Below are 15,291 nucleotides of genomic sequence, written 5' to 3'. Positions count from 1 at the left end.
TCTGATATAAATTAGAACATTATGAGCTGAAAATAGAGCAAAGCGAAGCAACACTTTGTTTTCTATCTACACTTGAAAAGTAGTAGGTTGAAACCTACCTACTGATACAGTTTCCAGACCATGGAAATCTAAATATATAAAAATAGACAGACTAAAACAATCAGTTGTGGTTTTTGGATTGCTAATTATTGACTTTAAAATGGAAAATTAAAACGGATGACTTTTTTTCTCAAAATTTCTGTAGGTCTTATTTTAAAAAGAAAACTTGTTATTTTTTTTTTTTTTACAAAGAAATTAAAATGGGGGGAAAAATGTATTTGCCAAATAAAATAAGACAGAAAATTCTGCAAAATTAGGTGTGAAGAAGTCTCAATTTTAACATAGCATAGCAACATGTGGGACAAAGACATAACATTTGATCAGAAATATAAAAATATTGATAATTATCAAATGTAAATCACTATGGAATATTCAATAATAGTAATATAGAGGAAGTAAAATATGTGAACATTTTAATAAAATGTAGAAAACCAATTAGAAAAATGTTTTTAAAATAGCCTAGCAATTTTAAATGAAAAAAAGGAAGACAAATTAAATGTCAACAGTATAAATAGAAAGAAATAGTAAAAAAAAAAATAAGTATATATATAAATATATTATTATTGTTGAAAATATACGTCATGATAAAACTTTTGCATCAATGTTAAATTGTAAAACAACAGGAGTCTAATCTAAAACTTGTATTGAGCCTTCCTCACCAAGTGGGGGCGCTGCAGGGCTTTCATCGGATTTCTTCGGACACCTCACAGAAGTTAACCTGGAGCCATAGCTGGTACTCAAGTCACCGGATCGCCACAGTTTTTTATCCGGTATTTGATCAGATTTCCCCTGGTTAAGAATCCTCTCAAGTTATCGCTGAAATGTCGAAAATCGAGATGTTGCGGCTTCTGATCAACCAGCGGCTTACCGCGGCTGCAGAGGAGATTTTCAATGTGTTTGGGAGAACCATAGTGGAATATGAGAAGGAGATCTCCCGCTCCAAGCTGGAGATTGACCGCCAGCGCCGGCTGCTGGAGCTCTCCAGGAAGCCGCGGATCTCCCTGCAGGCCAACAGCTCAGGTAGGGAGACGGTTCACCGGACTTTGGGGCTTCTATCTGGAAATAACTCAATTTCTGGCTTTATGTAGAACAAAAATGTTCGCAGAGTCAGAATCAGTTTCATTTGGCAACAACAGTTATTTATGACAATACAACTTTCAATTGAGCACATATAAGCAAGTTGTTTTGCTCTAAACATCCGATATTTTAGTTCACTTCATTTTCTGCTGATTTTTCTTCTTTGCCATAGAAAGACAAAGAAGCCATTGTCTTTATATAAGACAATATAAGATTTCTTGTATTCTTGCATAAGAATATAAGAAATCTTATGTTCTTATATTCAAGAACATAAGATTCTTGAATCTTATGTTCTTGAATATAAGATTTCTTGTCTTATGTTTAAGACAAGAAATCTGAATTCAGTCTTTTAACTGAATAATCCTCAGTTCTTTTGAAAATCATGTTGGAACTGCACATTTGCTTAAAAACACAATAAAGGAGACTTTAATAATAATACAACCACAGAATAAAAGTGGGAAGCGGCAAAAGTGCAATACATGAAGCACAAAATGAATTTTCTGTGTAACTTCAGCTCTCCAGCTACACTTGAATGGACTTTACTTTACAATCCTTCCTTGGTTTACAGAAGCAAATTTTCCTTCCACTCAACCTTCCTTTAATAAGCCTTATTTATAACACTGGTAACTTCTTTGCCATTGACTTTTTGTGACTTACCCTACCCGTAGAAGGTGTGAGTCTTGGAGTTTGGTCCACATACCAACTCAGGAGTATTCCCCTATTACCTTTAGAAGCATGGATGTAACATTTTTTTTTTTTTTTTTTTTTTTGCCATTTGTCTAATTTTCCATAATTATCAAAATTAGCAGAAATACAAGATTGAAACATAGTTCTCTTTGTTGTGTTACTTTTGTCAGATGATGAAGCTGAGCATTTTATGGTTTAAAAATCAAAACATGTGCTTTGCAGCCGTCTCTGAGCAGCAGGACTGGAGCTCCAGCGTTGAGCTCAACGAAGAGGAACCTCCGAGTCACATCAAAGAGGAGGAACCAGAGGAGGATGTGTGGTCAGATCCACCGGGCGAGAACAATGTGGGTTTTCTGCTGTTCCAGAACAATTCAGCAAGAACGCAACAGGACAACGATTCCACCGGGTCTCTGGGCTCAAAGTTCTGCCAGGACCTGGACGACCCAGACACTGATCCGCAGCCTGGAACCTCAGTCCAACAGACCTGCTCTGAGCTCAACAATGATCAACCTGTAGCTTTAGGAAACAGCCAGCATGACTGTGTTGACATGACTCTCCCTAAAGTAGTGGACTCCTATATCTGCACCATCTGTGGCCAGGCATTTTACCAGCGCAGTCAGTGGGCCAAACACACGCGGATTCACCGAAAAATTGACGGCAAAGTCGACAAATCGTTCACGTGCGACATTTGCGGGAAGAGACTGACGCGGTCAGACGGCTACCAGAAACACCTGCGGGTCCATACGGGCGAGAAGCCGTACAGCTGCCACGTGTGCGGCCGCAGCTTCAGCGACAACTCCAACTTCAAGAGGCACATCCGCAGACACATGAAGGAGAAGTCCCAGCAGAGCTCAGGCTGAGCGTGGCAGCGGTCACAAAAATGACTGAATGGATGCACAAAAATACTTCAGTATTTCTCTCACTGTCTTTCTTTTTATTAACTCTGTACCTGATAGCTGCCATTGTTTTTAGTGGTATGCTGCACAATGGTGAAGTTTGTAGCATTGCTGCTAGAATGTTCGAATCCCAGCCTGTGTATGCCTTCCACATGCAAAAGACTGTTCGATTGACTGGTCTCTACAAATTGTCCTTTGGTGTGCGTGTGGGAGTGTGTGTGTGTGATGGGCTGGCGACATGTCCAGGATGTACCCTGCCTATCGTCCAATGACTATTGGAGATGGGAAGCAGCCCAGCCTCAATCATACTTTTGTAAGCTAATTGTAGTTTTTGTAAAGTTCTGACCTGCTGAAATTCCTCCACCAACTGCACTATGTTTCATTAAAAATCTAATTTCTTTTAATTTTTAATTGGGATTGAATTGTTTCCTTTTTATAAGCATTTCTGCCTTAAATTTGTCTTTGGAAATCTGCAAAGAAATATCATCCAGGTTTCTGGTTGTAGGTGTTTGTTTTTGCGCTAATAAAACCGAACTGAAAATGAACTTTTTTTTGTCAAGACAGATTTTTAGCTTTTCTGTTTTTTCTTTTGGAAAAAACATAAAAGTGCACTATTATACTGGATGGCTCAGTTTCTACAAAAAAATAAGTTGAAGTGGAAAAATTAATCTTTGAGGTTAAAGTTATATGTGTGAGTTTATGAGTGGAGCTGCATGTCAGCAAGATTACACTAATCACAGTGGGAGTGGGATAAAGAAACCTTATGGATATGTGAATCACAGGGAATTTTAAAAAAAGGGGACATTTTAATTTGACTTCTTTAATTGCATAATAGGTTTACACGGATGATGGATTTCCAAAGTGTACATGTTTAAATGCTATGTTTTTGCAAAGATAAATATTTCAAAACTTTTTTTCACCTTTGGTATAACTTTTTCCTTTGCACAATTTTACCAGGAGACAAGCAGATTCGATTTTATTTTCTTTGTAAGACTAGACCGGAAACCGACCAGAGTCTGGATTTTAAGCCCGTTAAGAATCTTTGTGATGTTCTGGAGAAGGCGTTCGGACTTTTACATCATCAATACAAGATCTTGGTGAACAAATGAATGCAGCACTGGATGAAAATAAATCTTGTGACATTACAGAAGCTTATTGAAACAACAGTGAATGGGTGTCGTAATCACAGCTGAAGACGGTCCAATGAAATATTTGATCTTTTTTTTTGGCCAGGCAGTATATATATCTAATACTTTTGTTCTCAGCTCCTCACTGATGGCTTTGAAAAATGAGATCTTATTGATTTTTTGTAACCTGTGGCTTCAGCTTAAAGGATACGGATGAGGAAACGTCAGGAAATTCATAGGACAGATTAGCTTGACCTACTTTTAAGCTTTCAAGTTTGTTCTTTTCAACAAAGTTTTACCTGTGCCACACCAAAAGTGGAAAAAGTTTTGAAATTATTTATCATAGGTATATTATTCATTAAAAGAGGCAGTTCAACAGTAGTGTGAGGACAGTTAACCACTGTAACTCATTATAAAAGCCAAATGTACAAGAAACATGGTTATTTTCTGTTCAACTCTATTTAGAAAAATCCCTTTCAGATGTTAGCGCAATTATAATATGTGTAATATATATTATATTATATCAATATATTAATACTACTGCTTGACCACTTTGAATCTTTACCATTCAAATACAAATAATGTCTTAAACCAGCAGATGGCAGCATCGCACCTTGGTGTGGCTAAGCGATGGTTTTCATAAAGTCGTCTAGAATCAAAGCAGAGATTATGAGATGATTCTGAATATTTTTTACTAAATATAGGTGAGATTAAAGCAAACTTTTGAGATTAAAATCTCTGAAACATGTTTGCTCTCCATGAAACAAAAATGCCACAATCAGTTTTTCAATGTTTTCATTTCTCATAAATCATGATTGAACTGTGAAACTTTTTATGATTTTTTTTGTGGAGCAGAACTCTAAATTATTAATGGGAAATCCACACTCACAATCAATGACATCTGTGCTGGTTTGTGGAGCAAAAATGTTTGTATCATTCTAAAAATAAATGTGCTGTTTTTGCAGGTAAAATGTTGATAGCACAATTAATTGACACCAAATCTGGGGACGGGAGGGTGCTGGTTGACCTTTGACGACCTCTGGAAACATTTCTTAATATCCTTAAAATTATAGTGACACAAACCAGCACAGATGTTTGACACCGATTATGTTTGATTTGAAGAAGGTGTGGGAGCCTCAGGTGGTCGTTAACCCCGCTAACACCAGGTACAGGCTGATGCAACAATCTGTTTTCAGTTTGCGTTTGTTCTTCAGTGGATTTGTCTTGTATTCTATAGAGCTGCAGTAAAACCGCAGAGTGTTGAGAACATTGCAACGTTTTCTGGATAATTGGACTGGGTACAATAAATTGCAACGTTACTGGTATCACAATGTCAGTATATCAAAGATACACTTTGATATAAGTGTATCTTTCATGCTCCATGAAGAACTGCTAGGATTACAATAAATTATAATTTTTTTAAAAAAAGATGTAGCCTACTGTAACGTAACTACTATGCATTCAGGGTCTCTATGCCTTCAATATATTTGGTGACACTATTTTATCTGAAGCAGCATAAAACAGGTTTAAAAGTCAAAGGTTAAAGGGAGTAAAGTCAAAGAAGGTACAGCTAAGTTATTATAATGCCAACACAGCAGCAGTTCAATAAACTGTTTCGATGGAAATAAGGAATTTTAGATATTTTTCCGTATCTTGATGGAGTTCTTATTTACTGGGGTCTAAAGTTATTAATGACATTCAACAATATTATCACATCATATATTTTCATATCATGTAGCTTTAAATAAGACAAAGCAAAAGTACCAACTGTATATCGTGTTGTGACCTGTAAAACAAACCTAATTTTCCACAACTACCAAGAATAAGCGACAAGCAGAGAGATGACTCCAGCTGAACAGCTAGCTCCATCATGACTGCTTATAAATATGATTTAAAGTGGGTTTTATCTACAACATAAAGACTGAGGGGAGCTGAAGCGATTGTAGCACCCAATTCTGTTCTGCTCTGTGTATGAAAATTATAAATAGTTTAAGAGTGGATTAATTATCTTTATGTCTGATCTCCTGGCATGTCGCAGACATGAGCTGGCATCACAAAATACAGTATTCACATTTAGAATTGACTCAAAAATAATAAAGTTAAAGTGTCGTTCTCTTGTGGTCCACTTGGTGATGCTGTGAGTGCGTCTTCAGTTGTGGAAAAGCTTTGACTTTCCTCCACCTCCCTCAGCGAATCGTTGCACGTTTAGAGGACGGGAACTAAGAACCTCCAAATAAACAAATTTATATTCAGGGATAAAAGTGCATCACCATATAAAACACAATCATTCTTCTGTTGAATGTGAGAGCGTCATGTCTAAGTTTTTGGAAATCTGATTGTGTTTCTTTATTTCAGTTGAAAGGTCCTATTTTTTGTACCATTATTTTTTGTTGGTATGTATTCAAACTACTGTTGTACTTTTCACCACCTTCAGATTAAATCATCCTGAGATTTTGAGTGAAATATCCCACTTGACATTTCTGTTTATGCTCATTTCCTTTAGCTTGCTGGCTGTCTGCATTTGTTGCTTGTCGTGACGCTAAAGCAGACGTACTGCAGAGAGGCTCCTTTCGAGACAATTTAAAGAAGCACTCTGGTATTTTTCCTAATTGGTGCCCATTAATTCAAAGTCACTTTGCATCTACACAAATACGTTTTGATTTCTAACTCTGAATGTCTGAGAAAGGTGGAAAACTGAGGCTCAGTAACCAGCAATAGTTTTATTTACTGCTTTTCCTATGATCTTTTCTTAGGACTGCTGTTACCCTATACTTAGCATCCAAAATCCTAAATTAAGAAATTCTAGCAATTGATCTTGGTGTTCTTGATTAAACCATATTTTCATGTGCACAGATACCAAAGCTCTCCTAGAGGCTGTGCCCATTAGTTTGTTGACCAAATAAATCTGGGTTTTCTTTAACAATCTTGTGTTTTTATCCTCTGCAGTGACATTTAGATTGAAAGAGGCCGTACTGGCTGCTTCACCTTTCTGTGAATATGTGAGCTAAATTTCACATTCTGCTTAGAACGCTTTCAGTAACAGAGAACAAATGAAACACAAGCTATTAAATATTATGATGATTAAAGCAAAGGTTTAACTTTAACAAATTATTTTTTTCTGGAAGTTTTGTCAACATAAAATCAAAACAGTGAGTAAGCCATGTCAGCATCAGCTTAGCACATGCAAATGTGGTTAGCAGGAGCAGAATGGGACTTTATTAAAGACTATAGCTGGATATGCTGAGTCAGAAATATCTGTGAAAAGATAAGGCTAATAACTCTTATTGAGACAAAGTATACATTGCTATAAAAAATAACACTGTTGTGACTAGAAGTGTGATTGGTGACTGAGTTATTGGGACAAATAGATATTCCAAAACTACTCTATATCAATGACAAATGCATTTCTAGTAGAAGTTAATACACTGACTAAATTGGTTGTAATGAAATGTTCTATAACAATTCTTTAATGTGCACAAAAAAAGGCTGACCTGTGTATAACCTATTTGTGATCAAACTAGGCCTCTGATGATGATCTTCCTTTATGTTGTTTCCTGTCTTGTAGGCAGAAAAAAATACATCAATCAACCACCAGCAGTAGGAGATCAGAGTCTGTTGTCATGATAGCAGGACTTGTTAATATAAACTTTGTTTCTTGCAGACTCCCTCCTTCCAGGCACCAGAACAACACTGATATCTCATAGCTACATCAGAACAGGGGTTCAGGTCAGACATAAAGGAGGCTGATGTAAACCCCTCATACACTGAGACATAAATCCCCTCTTTAAGCAGAAGCCACTGCTTTGCTTTCTTTTGTAGAATCCGAACAGTGACTCATTCTAGTTTAGAAACGGTTTGCTAATTACAACTTTTAGGACATGAAATTGTTTAAAGTTAGCTCCTTCACAGTCAGGAATCAGCTCCCTCACACTAGACAGTGTTGTGCTGGCGGACTATGTTGCATCATTTGGTGCAGAGCCTGTTCAGCCTAACTGTAGCAGACAGGGATACCTCATTAACAGTACTGCATCATTGCCGCTGTGTTATTACTTAAGCTGCTCTGGGGGAGCTTGTCCATCCAGCTGAGTGAGTCACATAAAACGAAAACCGGTGTCAGAATGCTTGCTTGGTTCTGTGTTAAAGGTGGAATAAAAAAAAACCCTGTCAAGTCATTGATGCTTAACTGGTGCTTATTAATTTTCATATCTCAAAGCACAAGCTTATTTTCTGTTTTAATGTCTGAGAAATCATAAGCTCGTTTAATGTTTTATGGATTTCAACGTAACATACAGCTCACATCATGCCATCATACTGTGCAGGAAGGAGTCGGGTTTTAAGTCCCCGAGATAAATGGGTTGTAAGAGCAAATTCAACAGTCCTTTAAAAGATGGTGAGAGTTACATTATGCACTTCAAACACCAAATAAAACATTTCTTCATTAGCAAAGTGTTACATTTTCTGGAGACATCTCCGGTGGTCTGATGAAACTAAAGGTGATGTATGTAAAAAGGGGGAAGATCATCATAACTCTAGAGTATGGTGGTTGTAGCATTATTGTTGTGTGTTTTGTCTCAGAGTGGTGAACTCACAAGACGATGGTGGCAGGAATTTGTCCCTCAATCGGCAGGTTGTCGGTTTGATCCCCGCTCCGCCCGCCTGTCGTTCACCATTTGAGAGTATCATAAGGACAGAGTACTATAAAAAAATTGAAGCAACATCTCCAAGACTTGACTGTTTAAATGGACGAGTCCAAGCATACCACATGTTTAAGAATGATAAAGTCAGTGGTTCCATCCATACTTACTTATCTGTGCCGGGGTCATGTTGCTGCCAGACTTTTTCCCAAATTTTCTTAACACAAACTCAAAATATGGAGACATTACATGGCTAAGAATGTACAGTTGCAATTCACCTGTATGCTCATACAATTAAACCATAGTCAATCTGTTTTTTTTTTTTACCTTTATGTAATCATTCTAGGCCAAAAGCATAAACAAATGAACACAAGACAAAAAGTGCTTTTTAAAATGGGAAACGGCAGATTCCTTCACAGTTGGATATTTTTGGACCATCTGTGGAAAAATACTCCTACAGACTAAAATGAGCTGCAGACTGAAGAGTCTGCCTGAGTGAGGAACTGGGATGAAAGGTAGCTCTGAAAAGTCTGACAATCTCAACTAGATAACTTTTATACTGTCCTGTTACACTGTTGAACCTAACAGATTATTTTTTCTCTTTAATTTATATTAGAGATTAGACAAAGAAGGCTAATCGTGGGCTGAAAGAAAGATGACCAGAGCTGGAGGAGTCCACAGTATGGCGCTTAAAGAAACTGCTGTCAAGAGAAGCTTTTGAAAGGTGCAGGTAGAAGAATGACACTAAAAAGGTATCTGATATCAATTTATTTGAGAAAACACTGATGTTACATGTGAACAAATAGTTTTGAGTTAAATGTATACAAGTTGTCATGCAGGTCCTTTTGAGCTCCAGGAAGGCAACATCATATGGTGCAGACTTTTATTTCCCCAAAATAAAGAATCTGAAACAACCTAAAGAACAATCTCCAGCATCACAGTCAGGTCTTTATATTTTCCATATATTAGATTTGAGTATACTTGCCTCAAGATTAACAAACATGTGTACAATTGATTATATTCCCATTCTCAAACATATTTCAGAACTAAATTGCAGATGCTGGCAAGCAGACTTCAACACTTCGGAAACCAATGCAGTGGAGGTAAGTGAGTCGTTATTTGGGTGAACTCTCATTGCTAAGATCCTCCTGTGATCAGCTGGTGATGAGAAAACATTTCTGATAAACTAATATTCCTCATTTCTCAAATCAAAGTCTGAAAATAGCAGCCAGTACTTTAAACTGCTTGACTTCACAGAACCTTTGAGTGGAAACATATCCTGCAAATGCTGCAGATGTAAAACTGCTCAAGAGTAACGATGCAGAAGACAGACATTTAATAATTTGAGAGATTAATTATTCACTTGAGTCAATTAAGTAATTTGAACCCATAAAGGATGAAAATGATGAGTGCCAAGTTTAATGAAAGCATTAATTAGCAATGTGCCGAAATGGTTTATCAGAAATCTTTTCTTAATCGTCGACTAGACCTCCATATTTACTTTTTCTGATATCAATGAAAGCAGCATTTATCTGGTTTCTGTGTTAATATGGGGGTAAATACTCTGATCTGGATCTCCTGACTGCTGAATTATAACACTTTAATGTGATCTCGCATAGACCGTAACTTCCCTCTTCCTCTGTTTTTGTCAATAAAAATATTTTCAAGTCTTGGCTTTGAACAAATGGACTCTACTTTTTTCAGACAGTGAACATTTCTTGAAATTGTATTAATTAAGAGTCAGAAAAAGCAGATCTGCTAAGCAGATGATTTTTTCTGACTTTTCTATGACTTGCTTCTGCAGAAAGCTTTTCCGTCCTTGGACTCAAAGTGGTGCAACGGTTCCAGACTCAGTTCATCTCAGGTCTGCATTTGTCCAATTCCCTGCTTTTTAAATATTTGCAATTGAAATCCAGGCCCCGTTCCAAGGTGCAGCAACTGGGGACATTAGATCAAAGCTCTCGTAAGAAAACTGCATTAATCAGGAATTTTTCCAGGCCACCTCGAGCCTTGGGGACTCCTTTTGAATCATTAACACCTTTCGCCCTGCTTCTGGAATGTTTCTCAGACGTTTCCTGTCTGAACTGGTTTTGATCCACATTTGCTGTGAAGAGCGAGTCTCCACAAGGAATCCTGCCCTGCAAAGAAGCAGGTCTGTCTCAATTGTGCCTCAGAGAGACAACAGATGGCCCGCCGTCAACAGCATGACGATAAGTACAACTGAAAGGTTGTGATAAGGAATCAAGAGGACTGAGGTCTCTCTTGTCTTTTTGGCCCATCGGTGCTCATTTTGTCCCTTTGCACGGCCCCAGCCGGCATTTCAGTTATTTTCTTTGTGGGGAGTATTGCAGCCATGTTTGGGTGGCATCTTGTCCACCTGCAGTTTTAGTAGTTGTACTTTCCTGCCTCCGTTACTGCAGACGTTGCTGTATTTGGCAGAAAAAGCGGTTTTGGTGGGATCTGTGGCTTCAGGGACACCGTTCTTCGGACTATTGCCGCCCGCTGCGCATGCGGCCCTTCACTGTAACTGTGTTGCCGTGTAAGACAGGCACTGGCGACAGATACCCGTTGACTCTCATTGTTGTTGCTGGTGTTTGTATTGGCCGCCGCGGCTGGACCTGGGGGTCGGTTGTTGTTGCTGCTACTGCTGTTGTTGTTTGTATTCATTCTGGCCAGAAAGTGTGCGTGTGTCCCCCGTTGGTTGAAGCTGTGATGGCGGGGCACAGCGCCACCTGCTGCACCCATCTTGATGAGGGAGTGGCGCTGGGACTGGTGACGCGCTACGGGGACATCGCTCCCTCCAGGCCGCTCCGGGATCACCTGCTGTTGGAGCGGAGTGGAGGAAGAGGAAGAGGACGAAGAAGGGATGGAGGTGGAGGAGGTGGGGTTGTTTGAAGAGGAGGATGAAGACGAAGACGTGGCAGAGGATGAGGTGGAGTTTTGAGGAGCTGAATCCAAGCGTTTGGGGACGCCATCCCTCGGCAGTGTGGAGGTGCTGTAATAGGAAGTTGGTTCTGTCTCCGGAATCTGCTGCTGTTGGTGATGGTGGCTGCTGCTGCTGTTGTTGTTGTGATGGTTGCTGTGATGATGGCTGTGGTTGTAGTGATGTGTTCGAGTGTGGTTGTGTTGGTTTTGATGATGATGGTGGTGATGGTGACCACTTTGATGTCCTCCTCCTGAAGAGGACGGTCCAGGGAACAGCGAGGACGACGAGGTAGACGTGAGGACCTTGATTCCACCAGTTCCTGATGCGCTGACCTCATGGATGTGTTTGAGCAGCTCATCCAGTGCAGACACGTCCACCACTGTCTGGGGTAGGGACTGCTGGGAGTGGTGGTGATGTGGAGCTCCACCCCCTCCTCCTCCTGCAGATGCTGTGGCGGCGGTGGCAGCTCGCTCATCATTGGGAATTTTCCTCTCCTCAAGGAGGTGCAGTGAAGTTGACGAGGCGCCTGCCCCATGTGCTGCCCCGTTGCTCAAACCGCCACCGTTGTGGTGAGAAAAGGGAAAAACTTGCTGGCTCAAAGAATTCCCAACCACAGCCATGAAGCCCTGGTTGGATTTGGAGCAGCTGGGACCTGACTTGGGGTTGTTATCCTTGGTGTTGTTGCAGTTTTGGTTCTTCTCATACTGATGATGTCGCAAACCCTTCATGTTCCTGAAAGGGAGTTCTGGGGTGGAGTCAGGCGTTGGCAAGCCAGAGAGTTCTCCGTCACCCTGAGAAAGAGACTAAATTGAGGTTAGACCGATGCATTCAGTGATTTTTTTTACCCAAGGAAAGAATATTTTTAATTAAAAAATAATAATGTAATTCGAAATGAATTCACAAGACTACAAACTTTTATTGTTTTGGTTCAAAGTCCTAGATTAATTACCCAGTCACCAAAGCCTTTGGGTGACTGATAGACTTGGTTTCATTAGAGACCAAAAACCTTTTCCACATTTCCAGCTGGTGCAGTTTGCTTTCACACTGCACCATCAAATGATACAAAAGTTTTGAAAAACCTGCTCACCTGTGGTGGCGCTGCACTTACAGCTATTAGAAGAAACCACATGAAAACCTTTGAAAACCAACTTCCTTTGCCACAAAATGTAAACAAAAATGGAGTAGCACTAGATTTTAGCACTTGTAAGATTTCTCTTTTGTCTTTGGTAAAAGGCCATGACCCATTCTGTGTTGGACTCTTGTGTTCATTTTGTTTGTATTTTCCAGTAACACCCAGCGATATAGTTCACTTTCTGCTTTCTCTGGTCTGCTTGGGATCCACATATGCCTCTTAACTGTGCCAGAGTTCACTTCAACTGAACCTAGAATGAGGTTCTTAGACAGACCAGTGTTAGTTTTTTTGGTCCATATCACAGTTTGATTGCACACTCACACCTCCAAAATGAACCGGACTTTCTAGACAAATGGACTGGACTTTGATTAAAGTGTACTAAATAGGGCTGGTGTGAACACAGCCATAGTCAACAATCTACCTGCATATTCAATGAAGTGGTGTATTCAATATGACTGCACTACAATAGAAAATGATGATGAATAAGTATTGATAAATATTGTAATATCTACTTATTTTCTATATCCTTCTCATCTGTACGATCTATACTTTGATCTTTAGCATTTTGGCAATATTTCTGATTGTTAAAATTAGAAATGGTCAAAGACCGCTTTAAAATCTTTGATCATCTCAATCTTCGATGAATTGATTTCAAGGAATTTTCAATTTCACATATTTGAATTTATTGTGAGGGATTTTAATGTTAATGCAGATGCACCAACGTGAATTAGGAGTGCAGAATTACACTGAAATAATGCAGAAATGTGGCAAAATAATCAATGACTAATCAGTGGAATATTGATGATGCAGTCTGCTACCATTATAAGAGTATGTTGCAGCCCTGACTGGGACCATTTTAAAAGTGAAAACACTTCTACACTAAGTAGATAGGTCTACTATAACTTGCATACATACTTTAAACAAACCTTATGCCATAATATGCTTACATTGCACAGCTTGCAAGGTAGCAAGAATAATCTCCCTGCATCTTTATTTAATAAATAAATAAAAATGTTCAGATACTTTGCTCAATTTTTTTCTAACACAAGGTATTGTTTACCATTAACATCACGACTCAGCATGTTTGTAATGGACGTTCAATGCTTGTAAATGAGTGTTTATAAAAGCTTTTTAATTAAAGGTGGCTTTGCTTACAAGGGCAGTGAAACTCATCAGTGGACGCACAAGTTATATTTAATTACAAAAGTACTCAACAAAGGCAGCCAAAAATGTTGGTATTAAAAATTGAATATTGCAGAAAAGATTTTGGTAAGACCTCCAGACGAAACTGTAGGATATCTAAATTCATTTATAAAACATGATAAATATCAGATTTTTAAAAAAAGTATTTTATATTTAAAAATGTGTAGGATTTAAAAGAATTTAATATATATACCTTTAATTTAAACACCAACTTTTGTCAGTATGATGACTGTAAATCCTAAGCCAGGACTGTATGATCTCCTACCTGTGAGAGGTTGAGGTCAGGGTCTCCCAGCTGCAGGCCCTGATGTCCAGGGGTGTGGAGGTGCGGCTCGGCCCGCCCGTTAGGGATGAAGGAGCTGTACATTTTTGGCGTGGACACATCCAGTTTGTCATCCTGGGTAGAGACAAAATAGGGGTGAATTTTAATGGTTCCACACAGCTAATGAGCGACTTGTTTAAATGTATATTTCAGCTAAAAGGTCAGAGGTTAGCAGCAGCTTAGAGACTCTGTTTCTCACTGAAGGACATTTGGAAAAATTATGGAATAATAATGAAACCGTCAGTTGTAATGACTGAATAAAACACCAAGTGAATCTTATTATGTGTTCCCTCAGGGTGATGAGGAGGAGGGAAAAGGAGGAGATGAATATTAATGCTGCTCCTCAAAATTCAGGCAGCTTTATTGCCGCCTCTGTGTCGTGGAACCTAAAAAAATCTGATTGAAATGTAATTCAGCAGCAGTGATGAGTGCATTTAAGTCTGTCAACTTTATGTTTTCATTTAACTTCAGTCTCAAAACATCTTCAACTTAATTTAGATTAATGTGCATTTCTGCTTCGACATCCTGTAAGTTCAGCTTGCGGAAAACTGCTACGTTCATTTTGAATGAGATCAGTCAAGTAACGATGAGTATCATCATCTCTTTCTTCCTCAAAATGTGAGCTACAGTGAAAGAAATCCTAAACATAGGACTATATTTCTGGGAACACATACTGTTTAATTACAACACCATTTTAATGAAATACAAAATATACTAGCTAATTCTTTTCTACTGCATTATACTTTCAAATGATGAGAATTTAAAAAGAAAAACAATTTTTTAAGGTCTGTAATAATAAAACTGTCCACAGCCAACCTTCGGCTGCCCATCCAGAAGCCCGTTCAGCTTGGCGAGCGATCGTAGCGACAGAGCGTGCGGCAGTGATGCTTCGGGGTCCTTCCCTAGCCTGCGGGCTCGGTGAGCTGCGCTGCGGCTGCAGTAACAAGACACCAGGAAACCCGATAGGATGGCTCCCAGAAAGAATGCCACGAACACGCAGGCGATCAGCAGGGTGTAGTGGACGTTGGCGCTGGCACGCTGATCCAGCTCAGGAGGACGACGAACACCTTAAAGATAAAAGACAAAAGGATGGAAAAAGGATATTTAGTGGTCAAATTATATGTACATGCTAGATTTAATTTAACGTATGCATTCAGAAAACTATTTCAAGTATTCAATTCGTACTAA

The 15,291-nt window shown here is 38.9% G+C and overlaps 2 protein-coding genes across 3 annotated transcripts in view; one reads left to right on the top strand and one right to left on the bottom strand.

Moving 5' to 3' along the window:
* Positions 1–780: 780 nt before the first annotated feature.
* LOC114155377 (zinc finger protein 629-like) lies at positions 781–3,304 on the top strand. Its single transcript, XM_028035241.1, has 2 exons — positions 781–1,119; positions 2,086–3,304. The coding sequence occupies exons 1-2, from the start codon at positions 921–923 to the stop codon at positions 2,721–2,723; spliced, it is 837 nt and encodes a 278-aa protein (XP_027891042.1). The 5' UTR covers positions 781–920; the 3' UTR covers positions 2,724–3,304.
* Positions 3,305–9,273: 5,969 nt separating this feature from the next.
* Positions 9,274–15,291, bottom strand: part of LOC114156407 (semaphorin-6D-like) — a 163,529-nt gene continuing 157,511 nt past the window's right edge. The window contains exons 21-23 of one of the 2 annotated variants that reach the window (XM_028036820.1): positions 14,920–15,170; positions 14,047–14,178; positions 9,274–12,249 (exon numbers count right to left, since the gene is read on the bottom strand). In XM_028036820.1, the coding sequence (XP_027892621.1) occupies positions 10,906–12,249; positions 14,047–14,178; positions 14,920–15,170 (1,727 nt within the window). In that variant the 3' untranslated portion in view covers positions 9,274–10,905. The remainder of the gene's footprint in view (positions 12,250–14,046; positions 14,179–14,919; positions 15,171–15,291) is intronic. The other variant, XM_028036821.1, reaches the window with a different exon arrangement.

The sequence above is a fragment of the Xiphophorus couchianus genome, chromosome 13, assembly GCF_001444195.1.
Source record: "Xiphophorus couchianus chromosome 13, X_couchianus-1.0, whole genome shotgun sequence".
Taxonomy (NCBI): domain Eukaryota; kingdom Metazoa; phylum Chordata; class Actinopteri; order Cyprinodontiformes; family Poeciliidae; genus Xiphophorus; species Xiphophorus couchianus.
This window is presented reverse-complemented; position numbering and strand designations above follow the sequence as displayed.

Bases quoted from the DNA above. Each gene is read 5' to 3' on its own strand.
- LOC114155377 (XM_028035241.1), top strand. From the start codon at position 921: ATGTCGAAAATCGAGATGTTGCGGCTTCTGATCAACCAGCGGCTTACC. The intron at 1,120-2,085 runs GTAGGGAGACGG...TGTGCTTTGCAG, and splicing joins CCTGCAGGCCAACAGCTCAG to CCGTCTCTGAGCAGCAGGAC.